Source organism: Notechis scutatus, chromosome 1, assembly GCF_049901735.1.
Source record: "Notechis scutatus isolate UNSWTSFEM ecotype Mainland chromosome 1, rNotScu1.2, whole genome shotgun sequence".
Taxonomy (NCBI): Eukaryota; Metazoa; Chordata; class Lepidosauria; order Squamata; family Elapidae; genus Notechis; species Notechis scutatus.
Genome location: NC_142009.1, coordinates 252952871 through 252979570, shown reverse-complemented (window position 1 = coordinate 252979570; position 26700 = coordinate 252952871). Strand labels below are relative to the sequence as shown.

The following is a 26700-nucleotide window of genomic DNA, read 5'->3' as shown; positions in this document are numbered from 1 at the left end:
AGCAATCAAGGGAATAAAATATCCCATGGAATAATTTTTGAGGGCACTTTTCAGATTCTAGTTTGCTTGTCAAACTTATTTACAGGACAAAGCAGCAGTTTGCAGGAACAGCACAACATTTTAAAGCATCACAATGAAGGGGGACTTCAGGTTGTCTCCTGGCGATAGCCTACAAAGTCCCTACGTGTTAAATCTCGAAAGTAGTAAGGCAGGCTTCCTTGCCACAAGATACCAAAACATTTTGCTATTTGTCTAGCCTTTGCGTGTACGCTAAAGACAAACGTCTCATTACATCCGAGAGGTACAATTTCATGCCTGCGTATTTAGAAGGCGAACGGTTCTAAGTCTCAGGTTAAGCAAGCGTAAAGCTTCAGAGTTAATAATCCTCGTAAGTAGACAGTTTTTCCATTTTACTAGGAATTCCTGATATATACATAGTATATATAGTATATACAATTACTCACCCAAACCTCGAACGCCCTTTCTATCGAGCACCAGCTTGCTAAAGTGTCGCCGCCATCCCGCTTCCTTTATTCAGCAAGCCACCAAATTCAAATACAAGCGGCTTGCAGATCTGTCGCTTCTGATTGGTTTAGGACCGAGAAACGTCATAGTTGCGCTGCTGATAGGACGGGGAATGAATTTTGGTCTAAACGAGGACCCGTCTTTTCACAGCACCCAAAACAGCCTCGAGCCGTCTTTCGAGGAAAGACAAAAACTAGGCTTCTTGTCTTCTATGGATGGGAAGCTGCAAGGAAGAAGAGAGAAGAGATGTGTTTTAAAAACGGGGATGGGTCGCTTTAGATTTTTTTTCCCGTTTTTGCTCAAGGAATCAGGGGGAGGACAAAGATCACTTTAAGAAGGATTAATAAAGAAGGTGCGGGTGGGCGGCGGGGGGTGGGGGGAAACAGACCAAACGAAAAAAATTGAATGAAACAAGTTTGGGTTGCTGTCATTTCAATGCAATCATTCTATCTTTTCATTCGATGGCCAGATCACATAGAATACGGACTTGAGCGTACAAAAAGCAAAGAGCAATCTTGTTTAATGTGTTCAAGCGGCATAGTTGACCCCAGTATCCTACTTATAGTAACTCAACAGTACTGCCTGCTTTTCATGGGAATTCTTCCTAATGCGGTTCCAGCCCAACCCTCACTGAATTCTTTTTACTCTGCGTGTCTCTTTAAATGTAGATGACTTTAAGTTTAAGGGGTTTCTCTGCGGACTGAATTGGTTTGCCCGCTAGTGTGCTGAAAGGCGGGGCGCGTTTCCTCTACAAGTTTCTAAACTGAAGCACCCATAGGCTTGCCGATGGATTACGTGCGTTTTCATATGAAAGCCGATACCCTTGAAGTTATGAGTCTAAAAGTCTTCTGCAAAAGCACCGGAATCTAGAGTATGTGTTGTGTGACAGACGCGTGCTCAAATTGAAGGGTATACTTATTACCAAAAGGAAGGAAAGCAACAGAAGAGCCCTGTGACTGCGCTGTATGCATTAACTCTTTACTCACTGCTTTTCAGCCCCTAACCAATTCCCTTCCTCCCATTTAGTTTACTATGGGCGGGGTATTCGCATAACACAAGCGTAATGTATGTATATACACACCACACTTCCGATTACTCGAATTACGATTGTCGCTCTTAAGCAGTTAATAGGAAGTGGGAGAGAATATGATTATGTGTAGTAGAGTAGCGCGATAGGGGAGAATAGTAGCTATTTGTAAGTAACTGGGGGAGGGGTGGAGGCATTTGTTGAATGGATTTACAATGAGTTTTGTATACTAAACATTAAACACACAGTCCATCATTACATACAATTCTTTAGCTGGTAATCTCCAGAAGTATTGGGGCATATAAGGTTTGGATAGCATTTGATTGTAAATTCGTGAAATTGAGGCTTGATGAGCGTATCTATAGGTTGACTGTTAATGAGTGCCCCATTAGAACTGTTCTTATTTTTATTTATTTATTTATTTATTTATTTGATTTGCCAATTGTTTACAAGATAATAAGTATAAGTGTATACATAGTTGTGAATACATGAAATGGGTACATATAAGAAAAATAAAAGAAGAATAAGAGAAACAATAGGACAGGGACGGTAGGCACGTTGGTGCGCTTATGCACGCCCCCTACAGACCTCTTAGGAAAGGGGTGAGGTCAATAGTAGACAGTCTAAGTCTTGTCCATGACTGTCGGCGAGGGCCTCTAACAGGACATCGTTGCAGCTTATGAATGGTCAGGCAATTTAATTCTACTGTATAGTATACTATGCAGATGGTATTTAATTTCGTTGTACGATGTGCCATGACAATAAACTAAACTAAAGAGAGAAGGGGAGGTTTGGTGCCTTTTGTTTTTATCCTTGAAAAAAATACTTATCTACAAGCAGTCGTGAATATCGAATAATTTCCTTCATCAGCCCCTCCGCCCAGGATTCACATCATAAATTATTATAGTATTTCAGGGATCTTAAAGACTAATAGAATGTACTATCTGCTGACCATAACTCTTCCACGTTAATTTGGAATGGCTAATATCCAAGATAAAAAGGGACGCTTACGCAAAAGAATTAAAGGAGGTAAGGCCATGAAGAGAGCAGAAAAACTTAGCAGACGCTGAACATATGTACACTACTGTACTGTATACTTGTTATTTCGGACGCCAGTCCTGCCGTATTGATGGGAGTTTTTTTCTCAATAGAAGAGCGCGTGGCTAATTGTAATTTACAACCGGTGCGAAATCCAAGCAGGTGCCTTTGTATGTTTGCCTGCACTTTTCAAACGCGTGGAGAGAGGGACCAGAAACGAATAACGCCCCGCCCCCATCAGTTTATTTCCACTGAATGAATACATGCACAATATTCGATTTGGTTTATTGCCCTTTGGGAAAGCGGAACTGAAAGCAGGCGCGGCTTTGTTGCAAGGGGGAAGCCTTTTGGCAGCCCACCTGCCTCAGCCAGCTGCAACGAAGAAGCTAAGAGGCGGAAGCCTCGTCTAACGCCGCCAGGACTGCCTTAGAATGATGTCTTCCTAAAACATAGGACGGGTGAGACAGGCAATCGCTTGGGGAGAAAAGGTTCGTGTGGTTCTTCAGATGCATATATTTCCAATCATACAATAAAGTATCCTTCCCTTAGGAGTCCTAATTGCAAAGGAAATGGAGATGATCAGATACGGTATTCTCCCACCTCTTCCTTCCCTGGTCTCCAGTGAATAACGTCATTCTCTCTCTCTCTCTCTTACGAGAGAAAGCGTTGTTTTTGTTGAGCTTTTTAAAAGCACTTGCTAAATTAAAAGTTCCTTGCAAAAATAATGGATGTATAGATTAGTAAATGATAATTCCCCAAAGGGTCTTAAGTCCAAACAAAGGATTTCCTTCTCCTGCTAATAAAAGTATAAAACACATTTCTTAATTATGGGCCAAATGAAGCGATTTGGCAGTCACTCTGGACTTGAATGATGATGAGACTTGTGTGTTTTATGGGTTAAAAGCAGTTGACGCAACAGTTGTAACAGATAATAAACCTCATCTTCAAATGACTTCATTCAGTCAAAAAGCAGTTTTTTTCCCCTCTTCTCCCTTTATCAACAAGTGACTCTTTCCAAATATCTTTTCAGCATCCTTTCACTTAGAATGCATTTCATGACCACATAACAAGATGACATTTAAAATGAATTTGTGAAAAGCAAGAGGACTGTTTATCGGTCTCTTACAAGTCTATTTCATTATTCCTGTTCTTTTCTTGAATTTTGGATGAGACAAATTGTGAGTATTTACTCTATTGCAAATACTCTATTTGTTTAAAATTTCTATGGAAGCTGGAATTGGCCTTGACTATGTCTACTCTTGCAATTTTTTCATGCTCTTTCTTTTCCCTGGGAATAAATAAAATCAATTTCATACTGATTTTACAAACCATTTCTTAAATGCATTTAAGGCAAAGTGAGAGGAAGCTTGAAAATGATTGTATTACATTATATATAGTTTAGGAAAATAAGTTTTTCTTGGCTCATCCATTGAAGCTTGTTGAAGGAAATTCCAGGTAGATTTAAAAAGTAAGATATAAAGTATGGATTTTTTTATCAGAAAGTGATAGAGGTAACCATTATTTTTTTTTTATTCTACAAAGGAATTTACTTTTTCCTTCATTTTTTATTGGTGACTATTACATTAATAAATATTAACCTCACTATTAATAATTCTTATGATTATATGTTGCAAGGTAATTGGGTAGAGGCTGCCATTGTGATCTTGTTCTATTTGACCAGGACGATAAAGCTGCTTAATATCATATATCGACTAGATAATTGTTGGTCCTCTTCATCTACTAATAAGTGGCCAGGACTATACTGCTGCTTAATCAATAATATATTATGTGGACCTCCTAATTGCCTTTCACTCATGGCTTGTAATAGCATTTTTTAAAAAAACAAATCAAGTTGTACTCAGTACTCAATGTTTTTTTTTTTCATTTTTAGGCAAGAACTCATGATTTTGGGTGGGGCAACTTTAATAATGATTTGGACTGTTTTTATGGAACGTATTATTAACCATTTTGAGTGTCTTATGGATAGGAAGTGGGTTATAAATGATAATAAATACATGTAAAAATGATAAATCTAAAAAAAAACAAGCTGAGAGAAGAATATCAGTGCATATATAAGAACACGAACATTGCTAATAGAATACCTTGTGGAATAAAGAGGTTTTCAAAAGTGTATGACATCTAGAAATCTCCAAGGAGAAAATGCTACAGCTGCAGAATTCCTATAAATAAAAAGTGTCCATAATTAAATGATGTACTATATTTCAGTGTTCTTATGTATCTTTAAAATTATATCTGTAATTATTTGATTCTAGTAAATTATTTCAATATGCTGTTTTTTAATGAACGTAAACTTAAATAGAAGGTTTAACAGTAGCAGTAAGTAGTCCCATGTAATGCTAGCACTAAAAGCCCTCTTGGTAACTTAATTATGATTCTTTTTTATTGACTATTGTATAAACTAATCTTGATTTCTGGTGCTTTTTTACAGATTGATATATGTACTAATTTGTTACTAGTATTTGCACCCTGTCCTTCAAGCAACTTTGTCTCCAACATGCATTGGCTTCCTTGTTTACAAAAAATCTGCAATCAATTTACTTTGCATACTTTCATTCCAAATTGCTTAGGTATGTCAATAAAATGCATACATTCTTCGTTAACAAGTACATGTGAAGTTGAAAAGAAATCATTACATTTCAGTATTAGTGAAAACCTGCAGGATGAAATATACAGCGAAGATAGTCAACAATTACATAAATCAGTTATGGTGGAAGAAGTTATTGAATTTTTAGTACCTCAAAAAGGACAGGTAAGTTGGAATTTATTTTCAAAGCAGAGAAACATTTTTGAAAATATAAATGACAAAATATAATGCAGACATTCTATTTTGTAACCTGACATTTTAGGTTTTTGTACTGGGTTGTTTTTTATATTATTTGTGTAACTTTTTGCTATAAGTGTAATGCATAGTTGTATATATGCCATTTTTTATTGAAACAATCTTGAGAGGAGACAATCGTATTCTGAATTTTGAGCAGTATCTAGTAACTGATAAGAAATGTAAAGTTTAGCTACAAAGTTAGATATGAAGACATGTCAAAATGCCCAGCAAGATCACCTTTGTAGGGAATCTCAAAACAGATGAATCAAATCTGTCAAAGTAACTTTTGTCCAGTGTCCAAGTTGGAAAGAAATATGATAAAAATCAAAGAAAAATTTACATCTAATCTTTAAGAAGTTACTTGGTTGTAACACACTCAACACCTTATTCCCAAAGAGAAAATGAATTATAATTCTAAAACTGGCCTAGCCCTGTGTTGTCTAATGATAATGAAAAAGTAAATGAGCATATCAATAAGCATATCCTACTAGAAGAGAAATACTGATTATCTGGGATAGTTTCTGCTAATATCTGCCTTATTGTCAACAAAAGCAACATTTTAAACAAAGGTAAGTATTTAAACCTTATAGAATGTATCTCATAACATTTTATTTGAAGGAATCATTTCCATGATTTTTTAGAGTGAAATTCAAATTAACTTTATTCAGAAAACTATTTTGGTTCATATTTTTATGTATTGTTTTTGATTTAGTTGCTGTTAATATGTATACATGCTGCTCAGAATCTACTATGATTACAGCAGTTGATATGGGTGTAAAATAGCTTTGTTACTACCACTGCAACCTAATGGGACTCCAAATAGTTTTTCTAAGCTTTTTTACTATTTTTACCATTATTTCATTATTTTTCCTTATGATCATGTTTCTGCCTTTAGTGAGTTGGCTTTTGTTTTATCTGATTCACTTATCTTTGGACTGATAATTGTTTGCATTTTATGGTGGATTTGGAAAGTTGTGTGCTGTAATAAACTGTTGTATTTGCATTATTTTAATTAAGTAATCACTTAAATAATTGATTGAATTTACTGAAATGGTAGTCCAGTCCATGTCTTCAAGCTTCTTAGCAGATTAAAAAGTTAGTCTCCAACGAAAACAAATGCAAATGTATATTCAGGTAATGTTTCTGATTGAAAAGAAATGGGAAATAATCTTTTTAATTTGAATTCCAAGATAAAAATCATCTGTTTAAGTTAAAATTCCCTGTATGAAAAATTATTTTTGATATGTGTTCAGTCTTCTGATTAGGGACATTATTGCTTCAAAATGTTGAATAGCATTTTTGTACCTTAATTTACAGTTCTATGAGGTTAAAGATAAGTACAAAAAGTGTAACTTTGAGCATAAAACCTTAGATTTGTTTGAAAAATTAAAGTGCCTATTGCATGTTTGTCAGAAACATGGTAATAGAAACATGTCAAGGACATGGTTTGACAAGTAAACTATATCAGATGTTCCGACCGTAAATGAAAAGCTGAAGAAGTATGAACAGTATGGTGATGTACCAGTATGATATCGCAAGGAAACAAATGAAAATAGGAAGCATAATTTGATGAAGTAGTGATGAAATGGTATCTTCAGCAATATTCATGTAGCATTAACATGCACAGGATGAAATAGCAAGTAGTATTGTAGAAAGCCACATAAGCATTCATTTCAAAGCCACAGATGGCTGTAATAGTTTTGTAAATGCTATGGAATTATTAAATAAATCAACCTTTGGTGAAGCTTTGTGTGCATTGATGGAGGAGATAGAGCCTTTCAGGAACAGTTTGTGTAAATTCTTAATGATGTTCAGGCATTTGAACCTGAAAGATCAACAGCAGGATAAAAATCAAGAAGAGAATGGCAGGAATTTTAGCTCCCATATAATTGTTAAAATAATTTCAGAATAACTTTTGAATAATTGTGAATGGATTTGACAGTGGATTTATTGTTTCTTTTTCAAAAAATAATCTGAAATCTTACTGGATTGCTTGGATAATGAAAGAGTATCTGCCTATGAAATATTTTGAATTGTATCCAATGTTTCTTGATTTTACGTGTAGGAAAACTATCTATTAACATACACAAATTTCCAGTTAGCTCTTATGTATTTTTCCATTACTTTAGAATATTTTCCACTTTCCATTTCCTTTTGTGTGGTATTCTTTGAAATGTGTTATAAGAATGAGTCACATTGATTGTTTTTATTTTCAGTGAAGTTCCTGTTACAGTAAATTTGCAGAAATTTAATTTCTGAAAACAGCACAAATATGCCATGTTATCTAAGGATTCTTTTGTTAGCATTTTAAAGTTTCTTAGTTCATTAAAAAAATTCCATACTACTGTATCTATAACCTTTGTCAATATAAGGTGCTGTAGTTGTGTAAATGTTTTGTGTCTATATTGTACCTATAATTATATCTCTCCCTCATATAAAGTCATGGGGATGGAGGGAGATGTCTTTTTCTTGATGGAAGAAAATACCTTCTTTCTTGATGGGAGAAATAAATAAATGCAGGAAATGATGATGTGTAGACATGTTGGTGCTTAAAAGGGACTGGGAATGCTGATTTTAACGTAGAGCCTATACAAGGAGATACTTGTACTGAAATCATATAACTTATTTCAGTTTCAATATTGATATTAATGGAATATTTAGTTTATCTGGTATCAAACTAAAAATTGGTTTTAATATTTTTGTGAACATTAGAAACTCCAGATTAAATCAACTGACAAAATATCCAGTTTTTGGAAGACTAGAGGAAAAATGGGAGGAAAGTAAAAATGTTGAATCTCTATCTTGTTTCCTTCTACAGCACTGATTGTAAAGAGTCAATATATAAGATATTTGAACAACTACCTCCCTATTCTAAATTGTTATGATTTATAGTAATTTCTGTAGCTCAATTTCAACAGACATTCTTCTTCATGGCATCTTTCTCATTCCCTCAATTTTTTTATGTCCCATAGCTTATGTTGTATATTGTAGCTTTTATCAAAAGAAATATTGTAAAGCATTTACTCTAAGGACCAAGTCTCTTTTTTTGTGATACTAAATTAGTTTGCTGGTATTACATTGTATCACATAACAAATTATAATATTTCAAGAGCTTGTTTATAATCCTATATTTTAATATGCAATGCTTTAGGGTGACTCAGCTTGTAAATGACTTTGCGTACACTTTCTTTTTGTGGTAAAGCATTAGTCTTTGCAATTTTGGGGGGCAAAAGTAGTCACAAGAAAATAATCTTAACACATTTGAATGAAACACTGGTCCCAGAAGTAGTGATAGATATAAATAGTTATATACTCTTCCTGGTATTGACCAACTTTATAAAAATTTGAATATTGGTTTATACAGTGTGATTTAGATTTTCAATTTCTTGCTACACCAAGTAAAACAAAAACATTAGTTAAGTGAAAGTAACTGAGATATATGCCACTTCAGTTTAGTAGTTTTCTATTAAATAATAGTAGAATTAATTCAAGAGTAGGAAATACAACCAATTGAACATATTGCACTATGTTGAAAGCTAATCCTGAACTGAAAGATATGTTAATTATATATACAGTCACACAACATACAAAGTTATTTGTGTGATCATAACATAAATATGATGTAACATGTTTCTTAAACTTAGTAGGCTGCAGTGAGAAACCAAATAAAGACAATCCAAATTTTCAAATTATGGAAAAACCTTAATCCATGAAAAACTGATAGGATTGGATCCTGAATAGTGTGGAGCACAGCTCTGAGAATTGAATGATGGCAGATTTAAGAGGGTTAAATAATTTTCCTGGATTATTATTCTTTACACTTTTATCTGCATTGCTGAAAATCTTGGTAGTCTGACATTTTTGTGAACAAATGAACATTTGACAAACAATAAAAGAGAAATCAGTTAAAAAGCATTATTTCCCCTTATCACAGAAAGGAATGTTTAAATTAATGGAACACCAACTCTGGAGATAACTTGATCAATTTTTGTATCCCACTTGTCTTCTGTTTCTTTGAAACTTGGTAATTTAATGCTGTAAAGTTGTTAATACTGTTTTCTTAGTGGACTGAAAGTAGGGTGAAATCTAGCTTGAGTTCAGTCCTTCTTAAATTCCAGTCCATATCGTTTTCTCAGCAACAATGTGAAAGCTGTGTTCCCTTGCCAAATGGTGTAGTTGCTGAATTAAACTAAGACCAGGAGATCTCAATTCAGGTCTATTAGCTAAACTCAGTGATGGTCTTGAGTCAATCTCTGTCTTTTAGCTCAATGTACTGCTCAGACTTATTGTTGTGGGGCAAATTGAAGATGGTAGTAGTGCATATAGCCTTGGGCTTCCAGAGTAAAATGGGTTATGTGTCCTTTTGTTAAGTGCCCCTATCCTGTGGAACACTTTCCCCCAGTAGTGTGGCAAACCCTTATCTTTTAGCTTTATCTTTTATCTCCAGGATAGAGTGAAGGGAACCTATTGATGGTTGGTGGGGCAACCTAGGAGATGCCTAAGAGTGTCAGATATTTAAATTTAAATTTTGAGTTTATAATTTTATGGGTTGTAATTTTATAAACTATGAAATTTAAATTGATCAATAAAGACCAAACTGGTAAATAGGAATATAAAAAAGACATAGAAAAGAAAGCTGTAAATGATTTATCGCTTACAAATAAAAAGCATATATGACCAATGATATTACATATAACTAGCTTACTGGTAGTTTTACAAGCCTGAAGCTGCTTATAAACATCTAGTCCACCTAAACCATTTGTTGAAACAATAACAATACACTTTCACATATACATTTTTTTGAAACAGATCCAGAAATCTATTCTGTTTTCCCATTATTTTTGTAGCACTATTACAGGATCCTACATCACTCACAGCATTAGAGGTTGATGCAGCTATTCAGCCTCAGTATTAAATATCATAACTCGTCATCAGTGCTATGTGCTTTTGAAGTCATCACTTCATTCAGCAATTCTCGAAATATAGTGGTGTGAACAAATGCTACAAACATTAATTTTTCAGTCCTGGTTTCAAGATAAGTCCATAAAGATTGCCGGAACGTTGAAAAAAGAAATCTTACTTTAATCTTGATCTGCTTGCAATGGTCTTTATATTCAGTCAGATATTGTCATGGGATTTGATTTCAATTTTATTTATCCCATCACACAGACTTTCTTCAATATATAACAAATCTCTTTTGTAGATCCAATAAGAAAACAATTTTTCAAGTCACTCTCTTGGTTTATCATTTGTATTTTCTTTTCAATTTTTAAAACTTCATTGAGTTTCTTTTGTATATCTAATGAAGTATCCTTTCCCAAATTATTTCTTGGCCTGTCATTAGTAATTCAACTTCATATTCTTTCTCTATATTGTCAAATAAAATTTGTTCCACATCTGCCATTTCTTGATAAACATCTTTTAGACATACTCTATCCTTGGAATTAAACGTTATTACATATGTTGTTGATATTTTAAAACTAATTTATAATTCCATTCTTTAAAAATCTGTAATGTTTACAGTGTTACAACATTTTGTGTCATTTTGTAAGTCCTGACATCAAGGTCAAGTTTGCATTTTATTTTATTTTTGCTTAGTATCGGTTCTAAATCATAAAGTAAGCGTTCCTTGTTATGACTGACCATAGCCAAGTTTCTTACAAAACATTATTTATTTTTATAGTTAATTCCAAAATCTTATAGTAAAAGTCAATGGACCAATTTGGACCCTTGATCTCTTTATAACTTTCGTAGATCAGACTTTCTAAAAAGCTTTTTGATGTTTATATAGTTAATTTTTCTATTGCTCAGAGTTGAAAATAAACTCACATGATAAAGACTTTTAAAACCTGTTGGTCCAAAGTCTCTAATAGTTTTAACATAGTTAATAAAGCCATTTCTGAAGTGAAGTTTGCAAACTTAATGTTCTTTAAAAGTCTCTGCCCCAGTTACAAGATGAGTGAACCCGTAGTCTCCCAGTTCTCAAATTCATGGAAAATTTCTGTCTTTCATTCTTGCAAGGAACATCTATTCTTATATGGAGAGGTTCTAAGGAACCAGCCTACCCATTAGTTCCTTAATCTTTTCTGGGGTCATTGGCATGGTTTTCATAGAGAGCTCTCTCTCTCTGTGAAGGGGTGTGTGTGTATGTGAACATATATATGTATTTATACACACACAGAAATACACATTTTTCAAAAACTTCATGTTTTCTAGTCTCATATGATAAAGATGCAGGAGGGTTGGGGTTGGTTTTTGTTTTTTGAGCCTCTGTGGCTATTTTTGGTAACAAAATAGAACTTGGGAATGAAATGAGTAAGATATTCATGGCAGATTGTATTTTCTATCAAATGTGATAGTGACTCAGCATACCATATAAACCTGAATTTAGCAGATTCAGAAAAGGACTTTGGGTGGGATGTCCAACCTTTGGCTGCATGCAGGACTTACCTTTGTGTGCAGGTTAGAACTGGAAGGTAAGGCCAACGTTTTTGGCAAGCAGAGTGCTTCTGGGGCAGGGGAGGCCAAAAATGGGCAGGCGGAGGTATCCCTGTGCCCTGTTTTTGGCCAGCGGAGTGCTCCTGGGAACAGGGGAAGGCAAAAATGGGCCACGCCTTTTGCCAGCCAAGGAAAAAAACATAAAGATTTGCCAGGGATTTCAGTCCATCATTGCTCCACTGGGGCGGAAAAACGGAGAGGCTGCACCTGCTGCGTAATTACACATCACTTCCAAGTGTTGCATTTAGTGCCAGGTACCTATGCTCTTTCCATTCATCCTGGGCAAAGCAGAGCAGAAGCAGAGGATGGGAGGCCTGAGAGCATGCCACACTCCAGTGCGGAGCTCTCCCTTGCCGGCCGGACTAGCCCAGAAGCAGCGAATCCCATGGTCGTGGGCTGGATGTGGGGTCCAAAGTGGGGGGAAGGGTGAATGGGTGGTCCTCTGTGGAGAGAGCACCATCCTGGCACTAAGCGCAACACTGGGAAGCGATGCTTAATTATGCAGCATGCGCAGCATCTCCCTTTGGCTCCCCCCCAGTGGAGTGACAGTGGAAAAACTTTGAGCTCTTTCCTCGGGCCCTGAAAGCCACAGCCCTTCACTTGCGAGGAAAGCTTAGCAGCCTGCCTCCTTTTGCTCCCGGGCACAATAGCATCAGCCGCTCCAAATGAGCCTCTTTCCTTCCTTCTCTTCCCTTCCCTCTGACAGTGGCACGGTGGAAGGACTGAGCAGTCATGCAACGCCAGAAGCTGAGTGTGGTTCAGCCTCTAGGAGACCCACCTCATCCAGGTCCAATGGCAGCTGCCCTGGGACTTGTGCATTGGGTGGCTGTGGTATCCCTCCACCTGCGCTTCTTAGCTCCATCCCCAGGCTCAGGGCTTCCTCCATCCCCAGGCTTAGGGTGGGGATCAATAGGTATGCTCCAAGCCAGCAAGCAGCCACGGCGGCCCTGAACCTCCTGACCCCACCTGAAAGAGACTCCTGCAAGCCAGCGGGCACCTGTTGGAGAAGTGGGGCTGGCGAGATGCAAGTGACCTAGGGACCAGGTGCCTCAACAGCCAGCCCACCACCTCCCCACCCCGCTGCCTTCTTTCCCCCCACCGCTGCTGCTTGGTTGCCCCTCCTCCAGCTTGGCGCTCAGCAGTTCCAGGGTGGTGGCCAGTGAGGCTACCTTCCCCTGAAGGAAGATGGCTGTCTCTGTTTCTGGAGAGGCAGGCAGGAAGGACAGCCAAGAGGTGGTGGCTGTTGCGGCGCCCGCTTCCTAGCCTCTCATGTCTCGGTGGCCGCTGAGCTCTTGCCTTGGGGCTTCCTCACAAGATCTGCTCCAATCTGCTCTGGTCTGATCCTGCCTGCCAGATGCGCTGAGCCCGTGCTCAAGCCTGTTGCATGTGTTCGGCATGTGTGGAGGAAGTTCCAGGACAGCCAGCAAGATTCCAAAAGCGGATTGAGACAACCACAATGTGAATAGAATAGAATGGAATGGAATGGAAATAGAATGGAATGGGACTAGGAATGGGATGGGATGGGATGGGATGGAATAGCAGTAGCAATAACAATAGCAATAGCAATAGAATGGAGTTGGAATGGAATGGAATTCAACGAGGTATCCCGGGGCAATACCAGGATTGAAGGTGCCCGAGGAGAGAGAGAGAGATGTGGAAAGAGAAAGACACAGGGATAGATGATACATGGATGGATGGATGGATAGATAGATAGTTGCTTGTAAGCTCCTTGGTGCTGAGAATAATTGCTGCAAAACTGAGTATCCTAAATTGGACCACTAAACAACTTGAAAAATGATCTAATAAAAAGAAAAGTAAAGCAAAAGAGCAACATGCAAACAAAAGCAAATAAAACACCCTCAGGAGCAAAACTAATGAAAGTTTAATGTGTGTATATTGTTTAATGGACTGCTAAATTGGCCATGCCCACCCAGTCGGATGACTACCTAGCCACGCCCACCTAGTCATATGACCATCTATCCACGCCCACCCAGTTGATCTGGCCTCCCAACAGTCTGAGGGATCATGAATTGGCCCCCTATTTAAAAAGTTTCAGGACTCCTGGTCTATTATATCGTCTTTTCAGATTTTCACTTAAGCAGAAATGTGAGGCATCAGGAAAATCTAAGGGATGTTTTCTCCTTTATTGGCTGTTTTAAGGCAGTAGTGTGGAGATGGGAGGGGTTATGATGATAAAGAGAACTGTTTGTCTTTTCCCATCCTTTTTAAAGGTTTAATTGACTACACATGGATTCTATGTGAATTGTTTTGCTGCAAATTAATCCATCCTGTAAATAGCCTTTGGTGAACTCTCCAAGGTCCTGATAGTGCCTAGTTCTATTGGGTTCAGATGTATTTTTTTCTTCTATTCTTGTATAACCAATTCATACATGGGATACTCAACATGGCCTAGATATCTTATGATGGAATCGAACAGAAGTAGGCAAATTTAAGCAAAATATGCCCAGCAAAGTCTATTGATTCTTATGATTATATGTAATTTCCAGACTCAGTATTATGATATTTGAATGCTAGGTTCTGGGAGAAAGATCAGTATGAAAATATTGCTATTATGTTGTCTCCCCCCACCATGTTATGGCGGAAAATGCATGTTCTGTATACTTTCAAATTTTTTCTTTCTAATACATACATACACAAATACTTTACATACAAAGATGCTTACATTTGTTTGCACCTTAAAATTTTTGAAGAGGCTTCAAATTCTCACTTCTCTGGAATGTATGGGACTAACATTTTCAGTCTATTTTCCTATTTTGCTTATCAATGCCCATCACACTAACTTAACTCTAATTCTTTAAATGTAATTATTGACCCTATATTGTCTTTTTAAAAAGGGATAAAAGATATACAATAAAACATCAACATAGTATTGTCTAGAATGGATAAGACCATGTTCTTTCATCCCTGAATCCATAAAAATTCAGTACTCATGTTGAGGCAAAGCCAAAGAGTTAAGAGACAAAAAGTTAAGAGACCATAAGGCAATGCTACAAATCCAATCATGGTTAAAAGGATTGTGGTTCTTGTAGCACTGGAGAATGTTAGGAAATAAGTTGGAAGTAATGCATAAAATAGGAAAAGTACGGCAGCATTTTTCTTATTTAACAAGGTTTGGATCTGAAAACAATAACACCATTAATATAACAGAACAATTAAAACAAAATATCTAAAGAAATACTTCCATGGGATTGTCAATCAGTAATCTGAACTGACAACTATGTTTTAATTAAATTTGAGACTGTTACCAATTAGTCTATAGCACTACAGGCTTCAAACTGCCTATGACTCAGTGTGCTGACTCATTCAGCAAAACTTTTCTTACCAAAGAAATATCCAGGCACCCACAAGGATAAAAGATCAAAAGAAAAGTAGGTTCACTGACCTCCTTTCCCAGACCTCTTCACTAAATTTCAATTATCAGAAATGTGCAATGACTTTCTCTCCCCACTTAATTCACATATTTTTTTGGTCAGAATAATTGCAGAAATATGACTTGTTACTAAAAAGTAAATACTTCACTTTGACAATAATTTTTATAAAGAAATTTGCTTATTGATGATACTTGAACTTGTTCAAAATGAAACTTAGTAGCTCATTAATGCATTGTATATACTTTGGAAATATTTTCAGTTACCTAAACTTAGCTTTTATATTACATTATTTTTGTTGCCTCTTTATTGTATACCACCCAGAGTTTTGTGACTGAGACAAACATTGTAAATAAATGAATAAAAATGACTCTGAAGATGTCTGTGTCCTTAAAACCATTGTTGTGAGGGATAATGAAAAAACATAGACGACATGAGGTTCGCAAGATGTTGAAAGCACGGAATGTGACTTTTAAACCCATTGATATGCTGGCACTTAGGACAGCTAGAGCCAATTTGGAAAGTGCCATAGAAAGAGCAAAGCAAGCCCATTGAACTTATTTCAGGACCTGTTGAACACCAGGCATATGTGGCAAGGCATCCAGGCTATTACAGACTATAAGGTGGCCCCATTGTTTGTAAGGGCAACACAGACTTTTTAAATGAGCTGAACATATTTTTTGGAAGATTCAAGGCATCAAATAACACACCTGTGAGGAAAGCTGTGCCCCATCCTGACGAGCAAGTGCTTAGCTTTGGTGTTACCTCTGTCTGGAGGACATTGCGGAAAGTTAACATTCGGAAAGCAGCAGACCCAGATAATATCCCTGGGCATGTTCTTAGGACGTGCAGACAAGTTGGCTTGTGTTCTTACAGACATTTTCAATCTTTCATTGTAGCAGACAGTGGTCCCATCATTTTTTAAGACTGGCATTATTTAGTCAATGCCAAAAAAAGTCTACAGTTATGGGCCCTAATGATTACTATCAGGTTGCTCTTACATCCATCATTATGAAATGTTTTGAGAGGCTGATAAAGGACATTATTGTATCCAGCCTCCCTCTAGCATTTGACTTGGTTCAGTTTGCTTATTGTCCAAATCACTCTACAGAGAATGCTATTTCTTCTGTTCTCCATCTAAGCTTGGCACACTTAGAGGAAAGAAATACTCATGTGCAAATGCTTCTTTGTCGATTTCAGTTCAGCGTTTAATATAATCGTTCCTCGGCATCTAGTATACAAAGTGACTTTTAGGCTTTAATACTCCTTTGCACAACTAGATTATTGATTTTTTTTATTGATAGACCCCAGTATGTGCGAGTTGGGACTAATATTTCTAACAACATTTTTTTTAGCACAAGTTCTCCTCAGGGCTGTGTCCTAAGTCCATTGTTTTTTTTTAAATAAATTTTTTATTAATTTTCAATAAACAAACATACACAAACAAAACACAAAACATGAAAACATAAAACTTCTTTATGGAAAGCGGCTTAGTCCCGGGTTACATCTTTTTGTACAGACATAAATCAAATTCATGCTCACTTTATATACCATTTCATATCTTATATCTACATTTTCTATATAGCTTCTCCCCTCTTTTCACTCTCTTAATTCTATTTTATTTGTTTTATCTCAATTTAGATCATTATGCTTGTATCTTTTGTCTGTTCTATTTCAATTATCTATTATCTTTTCTCATTAACACAAAATTTCTCCTGTAATCACTGATTGAAGTATGACGCCTTTATATCTTTCCCCTAAATTTAACACTTAAAATAATATATAATTTTCATTCTGATTCTGCTTAGTACATTCTAAAGCTACGTACTATATTTTAAAATAGGAAAATAATAAGTTTATAATATAATTAAAACAATAATCCATAGCAAATTAAACTCTATCATTAATTCTTAAGCATTTTACACATTCCTTTTAATATTTTATCCCATTGTTATAATCATATAATGTTCCAGTTTTCTAACTTTATTTCAAATACAAATACAACAATACAGTCTTATGTACTTTTTTAATGATATTTTTACCCATTGTCTCTGAATAAATCCTGTTTTTTTACATCTTGTTTCAAACCTTTGTAACTTCTCTTCCCTTTTTCCCTTCCTTTCTTCTCGAATCTGGCCTTTTTACCCCCCCCCCCCGTCTCTTGATCTCCACCCTCTTAATCTCCATCCTCTCCTGTATTCCTCTTTTCTGTTGCTTTCTGACATTGTATCGATTTTTCACCTTATTTTTCTCTTTTTTGGTTGTTTTTTTAAGTCTTAAATTCTCCATTCTCTTTCCCCTCTTTCCCTTTTCTTCCCCAGCTAAAATTGTTTGTTCATTAAAGATGGCTTCTTCTTCTTCATCCCAATCTTCTTGTTCTTGTAATTTCTGATAGGTAGAAATCGCCATTTCTAAAAAATGAAAAACAGATCCAGAAGAGCCCTTCCCTTCTTGTTCCTCTTCTTTTAGCTTTTTGAATTCCATTTTCAGTTCATCAACAAGTAATGCCATTGTGAAAAAAAATTTAAACAACCCAAATGTTTTTAGTCTTTCAAATAATAATTTCCAAAGGTCCCAAAGTCACCAAGCAATCCAAATAGACACAAACTGTTTCATTTAGCACTTTCTTCTTTTTATATTTTCTCTTCCTGGGGTACAGTTCAATTGCAGAGTTCCAAAGAATATCTTCTAGAAGTCTTGTTACAATTTAGCTCTGATCTTATAAATTCCAAGCAGCCTCCTCCAGCAAAATCTTAATCTTAATCTTAATTCTTTTCCTCTCCCTTCCCACTTATAGCAAAAAAAAGTTTTTTTTTTAATTCCAATGTTCAGAAATCTTTAATGTCCCCTTGGCTTTAATTTTCAAATTTAGTTACCTGCTAGTGCCAAAACAGGTTTTTCCGATTTCCATCTGCTATCACCGTAAGGAAGGAGAGTGAAAAAAAAACAACTTTCCCTTTTAAACTTCCATCCGCCGCTTTTTCCGATCTTCGTTGGGAACAAAGTATCTTTAGTAAAATTAAAATTCCAGGGTATTTAAATGTTACTTGTTATCCCGGTTCAGCCAAAAACTTTCACTTTCTCAGCTTCCTCCTGCACATTCTTGTCCGGATGAAAGCTTCTTTGTGGCGGCCATTGCTGACCGCCACTCCACTGCTTTTGGAAAAGGGAGTTGAGCCAGCTGAGGAGGGGGGTTGCGATTCCCCCAGACTCCTCCTGGGCCTCCCCTATCTTCAGTTACCTCTACGGGGTAACTATTAGCCCCCAAATCCAGCTGGATCGGGGGCACTCCAACGGCGAGCGCAGCAGGAACCGCGCACGATCGCGGATTCCTACCGCCGCCGAAGCCTTGCAAACCGGAAGTCGTCCTAAGTCCATTGTTGTTTACCCTGTTGATCTATGACTGTTCTGCAAGGTTCGCCACCAACCATATTGTGAAGTATGCGGATGATACAACAGTTGTGGACCTTATTCAGGATAACAGTGAGGGTGCTTATCACAAGGAGGTAGAGGGTTTGGTGAACTGGTATAATAAAAACAGCCTTGTCTTAAATGTTCGTAAAACTAAAGAGATCATTGTCAATTTCAGAAAAGGCAGGCATAACCACATACCTTTGTGTATTAAAGATTCACCTGTGGAGGTAGTTAGCATTAAATTTCTGGGTGTTCAACTAACAAGTAGGCTAGCTTGGTCAGTCAACAATGAGACACTGGTGAAGTGGGCACAACAGCGCCTGCATTTTCTCCATTGCATGAGAAAAGTACATTTTCCTTTCCCTGTCCTAGCTTCAGTCACATATAGTATCAATCTTATGAACTCTCAAGATTCTTCTGTCCTCTATGTATTCAAAATTGACAGTGATTAATATTTATATATGTATATATAAATATGTATGGATGTAGATATATATGTGTTATATATGTTTATGGGTAAATATATACTCTCTTTTGAGAACAGGTAACAGAATTTAATTTTTAATGTGTGCCAGTGTGCTCATAGTAAAAAAAATGTCAATAAAGGTTATCTTATCATATCTCATCTCATTTCACCTCATCTTTGTCTCAAAATATGATTTTATTTGTTTATATTACAATATCAATTCAGATCAAGCAACAATTGTTCAAAAACAAAAAACCCAAACCCTATCAGGGCTATAATAATGATCTAAAGGTTACAGAGTTAAATAATATTTGTATGCCATTTACTTTTTTCTTGCCTCTTTAAATTCTCCTTATGACCTTGGACACCAAAATAATTCAGAATTAAGCAATTTTTCATTCACAGATTCTTGAGGTACTTCTTATCTTGGCAAGCTGTCATCGCTTATCTTTGGTTTAGTTAAGATAGCCTTCCTAGCTTTCTCTAAACTTAGGGATGATGGATCAATTCAGTGAAGTAACACAGAAATACAAACATAATTTTATTTAGGAAGAAAACTGGAAATACTTTAGATCAGTGGTCCCCAACCTTTTTGTACCAGGGACCAGTTTCAAGCACAAACACTTTTTCAAGGACCGGGGGAGAGAATCCGAGTTTGGTGATTTGCTTGCAGATGTTTCATTACCTGACTAGGTAACATCTGATGTTGTTACCTAGTCGGGTAATAAAACGTCTGCCAGCAAACCACCAAGTTCAGGGAGCGCCTCGGCCCTGCCTCCCTCAGCCCCATCCCTCAGGTGTCTCCCTCCCTCCCTCAGGTGTCTGCCTCGTTCCTCTCTCAGTCGCTCTCTCGCTGCTCCACCAGCCCAGGAAGAAACTGCTTCAAAGAAGCCGGGAGGGTGGCTTTTCCTGTCGCCGCAGCTCCTCCGAGCGCCCGTTTACCCCCACCCCGCCCGCCCGCGCGCGGTTCAACCCAGTGCTCCGTTCTGCCTGCCTGCCTGCCTTCGTTTCGGAGCAGCTTCGGCTGATAAAAAGTTATTATTCTCAGCCGAAGCTGCTCCCAAACAACCAGACAGGCAGGCAGGCAGAACGGAGCACTGAATTGAAGCGCCGCACGGGTGGGCGGGTGGGGGTAAACGGGCGCTTCGGAGGAGCTGTGGCGACAGGAAAAGCCACCCCCCGGCTTCTTTGAAGCAGTTTCTTCCTGGGCTGGTGGAGCAGCGAGAGAGCGACTGAGAGGAACGAGGCGGAGGAACCGAAGCTGCTGAGCCAGAGAGCAGGACAGGCTTCGGTTGCTTCCTCCCTCCCCTTCTTTCATTTGTGTCCTTGATCCCCGATCCCAGCAGCATTCACCGAAGGCGAAGAAAGCCGCCATTTTTTTTAAAAAAAAATTCTTTGCGGCCCGGTACAGAGTGCTCCACTGACCGGTACCGGTCCGCGGCCCGGTGGTTGAGGACCCCTGCTTTAGATGGCTTGTTAAATGAAAAAGATAAAATCAATCTGTTTAGATGTATCAAGATTACAGGAAATTTTCCTCAAGTTTACATTGATTTTAAAATAGTGAAAAACTGTAATGTAAGTCCTGTGAAATACGTCCTTTATAACATGCTAGCATTTATATGAAGCACCTCTTTTTGCATTGTTAAAGCAGCCATGACTTTTGACTGGTCTTTGTGCATGTATCCAAGTTTTGCTTGGCTGACAGAAATATGAACTATTTTCATTCTCGAATATCTCTTTCCAAGGATTAGCACAGCCCTATGAATGCGGCCCCTCATTTCTATTATTGATACAATTAATTTAGCTAATGCTGTGAGAAGTTGTAGCTATGACTTCACATTTTCTGCAGGTCTATCTATCAGAGGATTGTTGTTGTTTTTTCTGTATAAGATGGTGAATTGTGCTCTTATATAATCTAAAAGTAACGGGACTTTTGACCAAAATGTGTTAGGTTTGCAATTTACAGGCCTGAATTTGCAATTTCCAGCCAGCCCCATTGACTTTTGGGAAGCCAGCAGAAAGTTGCAAATTGCAATCTGAGGTCCTTGCTTAACAACCCATGATTTTCACTTAACTCAGTGCAAATTGAGCTTGTTTCCTTTGAATGTAATTTGAATTCCAAATGATATAAAATAAAGTTTCGCTTTTGATATGACTAAATCAAATCTATGCTTTGTAATCCTACTTTTTATGTGTAAATGAAGATGAAACCAACTTGCCATACAGAACTAAGTAGAAGGTAATAGGAGCATTTGAACAGTGTAGCTATTCTGCCCAGCACTATTTCTATGAGTTAAGTTTTATTTTAATGTTGAACAAAACAGAATAATAAGTATATTTCTTTAATGGGCACTAATATTTGTCATAAAGGTATTAATATTTAAAATCATTTTAATGCAAATTGCAATTAAATAATATCTAAGGGATAATGAGCATGTTATATACGAATAGTTTATTAGATAACTATTCACTGGCGTAAGCAGCAATTAATAAGCAATCTTAGTATGAGATGAATTTATACCTAAATCCTATTCATAATAGCAGTATGGTAGAAATTTGCATTTCATTTTGGGAAATACTTTTAAAATATTTTAAAAGTTTAAATTGAATTTTTAACATAGTGTTTCACATTTAAAGTATTTCTAATTGAATCAGCGGTATAATAGAGGAATATGACTTTTCTATGGTGGTAGTGAGGGAAACTGGTCTTGTTTCTAAATTTTTATATAATCACATAAATAAGGAGCTTGATAAAAAAATAATATTTAAAACCAAAACCATTATGTTATTTTTACAGAAGTTATTTGCATTGAAGTTTTTGCAAGAATTTTTTATGGTTCTATGGTTCTCTGACTTAACTATTTTTGTCCAGCATATACAAAATATAAAGGATTGCATACCTTAGATTTAAAATGTATTGATTGGGTTTATATGCAAGCCAGCTGTAGCAATAACTTGAATGCAGCAAGACTGTTAGCAGCTAGTCCTGACATATTACATTTTATTTAGTTTTGCCTCAAGATAGTGTGTGAAAAAGACTGCATGGAATAAATTAGAAATGATACTACAAAACTAGTGATTGTATGCATCTTTCTGGTATACACCATGTTGGTAAACTTTATGACCAGTCTCACTTTTAATTTAGACTTTGAAACATATATGACATATTTTTTAATTCTCTGTATGTTTATTTTCTTTGAGATAAAGAACAGTCTATTTAAATGTTTACAATTAAAGCTTTCAGAAATTCTCTCTCCATTTGTATTTTATAAAGCATTGAAGCAGTTGAGTTTATGTTTATCATAGAGAAGAATATATTAATATATAAATAGTATAATACTCTCTATATAGGCTAAACACTGAACAATGATTACTGTGTAGCAGTTGAATATTTAATTTGCTTAATTAAATCAACCTTAGTTATTGTAGCCTTTAATCCAAACCAGAAAGTCCTAACAAAGAAACGTAAAATGATCTCATCTGTGTGAAATAAGATATTAGAAGTACAACTTATCTCATAAAATTGAAAGACTAGGTAAGTTCCCTCTTGTTCTCTGGTAGGACAGCATATTTATACCACATAAAAAGATTGTTATATACACTTTAGACACATTTTTTTTCATAAAGGAAATTAAATGTGCAATTGTTGCTATTTACATAGACAGCTATGTTTGAAATAAAGCTGCCTTGTTAAAAATAAATATAGTTGCATTTTGATGATAAATCTAAGGCAGTTAGCTTCCAAGCAAAGCTGATTCCTTAATATGTCTTTTAAGAGTATCTGTAGTAACTGTCACCAAAAGAATTATGTGGTGTATTTTTTTTGTCTGCATGTTTTACCTTAGAAACCTCATTTGGGAATGCTTTTTTAAATCCAGTTTATGGGTTAGAAAATATGTATATTTTATAGCATAGCATCTCTAATATTTTTCCCTTCTGTATTGTAAAGCCTGCATTGCCTCATTTTTCATTGTCCTTTTAGGATTTCAATATTTTCATTAGATACCTTGTTATTATTAAGTTACCATATACCGACAAAGGAAGCTTAACTTCCATAGATATACAATAATCTGTGGCAAAAAAAATGAAATCTTATTTTTTCTTAGAAGTTTGGAATACTGTTCTTTTTGTACAGCTTTACTAACATAAATATAAATCACAATAAGTTCTGCTCTTTAATTATGTATCAGTGTATTGTATCCGCATCCAAGATGAGAATATGAGCATCTTGAATTACAGTGTACTGGAGATCATTAAATCTTTTTTTTTTTTTGGTGTTGTTTGGAAGCATTATATTTCTAGCAACTGAAAAAATGTACTATACGTGTACTGTTCAGTTTATTGCAGCTTTGTTTGCTCTACTGCCATGATTGCTTATTTTTAAATATGTAGCTATTTTTCTAATACCTTGGAAAACAAGTGGCAATAAGAATGAATGAATCAATGAATGAATGAATAGTGACATCTTGCTATTTTAAACTTTTTATGGTTTTCTAGCAAGTGTGTGATACTTATGAACACATTCTTCATTATACTTAAGAACTTATCTGATTTTCCTATTGTTTTCCATCATCCTGTTCTTTCTCTTATGTTGCATCTTTATAGTCATATGTACCCTTATGAAAATGATCTCTTTGCAATTGATTCTCTTTTTAATGAATTTGTGGTCTGTATTTTAGTGACCAACGTATATTTTATGTAAATAGATGCTTATTTATACAGATTACTTTGTGAATAGTGTTATTTAAGAATGTTAAATGTCTATGGAGATTTTCAGTCTTCCAAGTCATGATTGTCCCAAAGGTGCTTTCTTTCAAAAGGGAAAAAGCTTCTTCAGTTCTGGAGGTGGAGAATTGAAGGATTTATAATACTTGTAGTCATGTGGTCTTTCTGAGAATTGATGAGCCAACTTGGAGGCTGTGCCCTCAGGGTCACCTGAATCCTGTAGTCTGCAATTTTTATCTGGAAATATGTTCATACTCCTGCACCATTTGAAGGGTGTCCCTGAGAATGTTAGTTTATTTCTGCAACAAAGTTATCTTGACCATTACAGTCCTTCAATAATTGAATATAGTATTGACCTTAATGAAGTGCTGATGATTCAACTCAAAATTATTGTTCTCCTTTCCCCTTCCATTTTAGCTTTGAAAATAGATTGGCAATTCTTTATATCAATATAGATATATTTAGCCTACCTGCTTTTGAACTGATAATCATTCTGAGAAGCAGTTCTTTTGAAAGACTAGTTTATATGCCTGATCCTACAACATTGTCTTGGTTACAAATCATACTACTTACATGACATTTTCAAAGCATTTTTTTTAAATGTTGGAGACTCTTACATTTGTGTCCCCTCATATTGTCTTTTCACATATTAATTAGAATACAGACATTAATTTGTTGATTGATTGATTGATTGTGTTCTATCTAGTCAATATTAGCAACCACATGAATTTTCTCTCTGATCCTTCAGGTCTTCCAATGGTGCACCCATTGCCATTGTAACTGATTCCTTCCACAATTCTGCTGATTGTCCACTATAGTGTCATAGTGCTGCTTGTTAAGCGGCAAGATGAACAAATCTGAATATGCCAGTCGATTTTGAGTAAGCAAGAATTTCTGACTCCTAAATTGTTCCTCAATAGCAGTAACAAAACAGCTTACCGTCTTCTGCATACATAGTCTAAATTGCAATATTTATTGATTGATTTGCACATACAATAAAATAAAATAAAAAACCATGAAAAAGGCCTTATAAAACTTAGCTAGGTCATAAGTATGGAAGATTCAGTTCTCATATGTTGGATAAAAAATTCTGAACTCAAAGTAGGAGTGTAATTTGTATCATGTACAGTAAAATTTGTATCATGTAAAAAAACAAGGAATAATTTCAATATTCTGAACTCAGATTCTTTTTGCTTTATTAACAAACCTATTTGAATTTATTTGATCATTAAGTGTAATATAATAATATAGAAATACACCAGGGGTGGGATTCAAAAATCCCAGCAACTGGGTCTCTGCTCAGTTGCTGGGTGGGCGTGGGCATGGCCAAGTGGAACTTCCAGTTTGGCCATTTTTCACCTTCCCCAAAGTCCAGAGGCTCCCCTCGGGCCTCTGGAAGGGCAGAAACGGCTTCCCCTGGGCTCTGGAGAACCTCTGGAAGCTGGAAACAGGTCTATTTCAGGAACTTCCAGTTCGGCCCATTTTTTGCCCTCCCAGAGCCTTCGCACTGACCCTGCCCTTACCTGAATCCAAAATGGGCTGCATAGAGACTCCTGGGAGTGGCAGGGTGAGCAGGGCCAGCCGTTTGGTTCAACTACAGTTCAGCGAACCAGATGTAAATTTAACATCCGGTTTGTCCAAATCGGTTTGAGGGGTAGAATCCCTGAAATAGACTAATGTTTAAATATTTTGGAAGATGAAATCTATATTAAGCTACCAAAAAAGGAATAAGTATTTAATCGAACAAGTACTGATTCATATTCTATACTATCATTTAATGCACTTTTAAGGTACTTTTAAAATGGGACTTCCGGGTGAGGAAAAATAGCAAAACAAAGATTTCCAAAATAGGATAGATAGACAACACAGTGACGACCAACAGATTGTTGATAAACAGTGGATAAGAGAGTTTGCCCACTTCAACTCAGTACAGCCACTTCTCACAAGATTTCAGAATAGCAGTTATCCTGTGGGTTTGAGTACTGGGAAACAAAGGAAGCCATTAACTCTAAACTGCATCACAGTCTTTAAAGACACAAGGTTCAGCCATCACTCCTTTGGATTTATAATTATTGTACAGCTAAAAGAGGTCTTCCAAGCAACAAATTTGAAAAACCACTTGGTGAGTAAAACTTCATCCCAAAATAGAATAAAAGTTAATTGGCAGCTTAAAAAATGTAAAATAAATGGCAAAAAGCTAAGTAAGAATTTAAGAAAGTTGTAAACAGATCATGAGACCAGACAAATTTGGAACATTGAGTTTTGCTAAGATTGCTGAAAATTGAATAAACAAAACAATATTTCCATGGGACACAAATTGTTTATCATCGCTAAAAGTTGAAATAAAGTAACAAAAGAATCCCAAGTGTTCATGAATATAGAAATGAGCCACTAGAGGGAAATAAAGTTCCAGGCAGAAGAAAAAAATGTGAAATTTTCAAAATGTCAATAAAGGTATTTTTCTTGAGACATTTCAAAGGATTTTTTGAAAAACTGGGATAAAAACTTAGAACTAATTTGACATCAATAATCTCTGTACATATAAATGTGTTTTTAAAAAAAAGATTATAAAGAAGAAATGACAGGCAACAATATGGGACCATTAATGGATAGATCGGATTAAGAGAGGATACAAATCCTAGTTGATTTGTATCCTTCTCCTAGATGAGAAATATTGGAAAATAAAGAAATTGAAGAATATAAAACAGATGACAGTGTTAAAATACATATATACAAAAAATACAAAAAAAATTACAAATAATAAACCAAGAGATTA

At 36.1% G+C, this 26700-nt stretch overlaps 2 protein-coding genes across 3 annotated transcripts in view; one reads left to right on the top strand and one right to left on the bottom strand.

Annotated features, from left to right (window-relative positions):
• The window catches only part of KIF18A (kinesin family member 18A), a 51910-nt gene extending 51351 nt beyond the window's left edge, over positions 1-559 (bottom strand). The window contains exon 1 of the mRNA XM_026664627.2: positions 465-559. The gene's annotated coding sequence lies outside the window, so the exon portion shown is untranslated. The remainder of the gene's footprint in view (positions 1-464) is intronic.
• A 2322-nt stretch (positions 560-2881) lies between these two features.
• Positions 2882-26700, top strand: part of METTL15 (methyltransferase 15, mitochondrial 12S rRNA N4-cytidine) — a 71976-nt gene continuing 48157 nt past the window's right edge. Inside the window, exons 1-2 of one of the 2 annotated variants that reach the window (XM_026664777.2) lie at positions 2882-3078; positions 5040-5360. In XM_026664777.2, coding sequence (XP_026520562.1) covers positions 5106-5360 — 255 coding nt within the window. In that variant the 5' untranslated portion in view covers positions 2882-3078; positions 5040-5105. The remainder of the gene's footprint in view (positions 3079-5039; positions 5361-26700) is intronic. The other variant, XM_087951076.1, reaches the window with a different exon arrangement.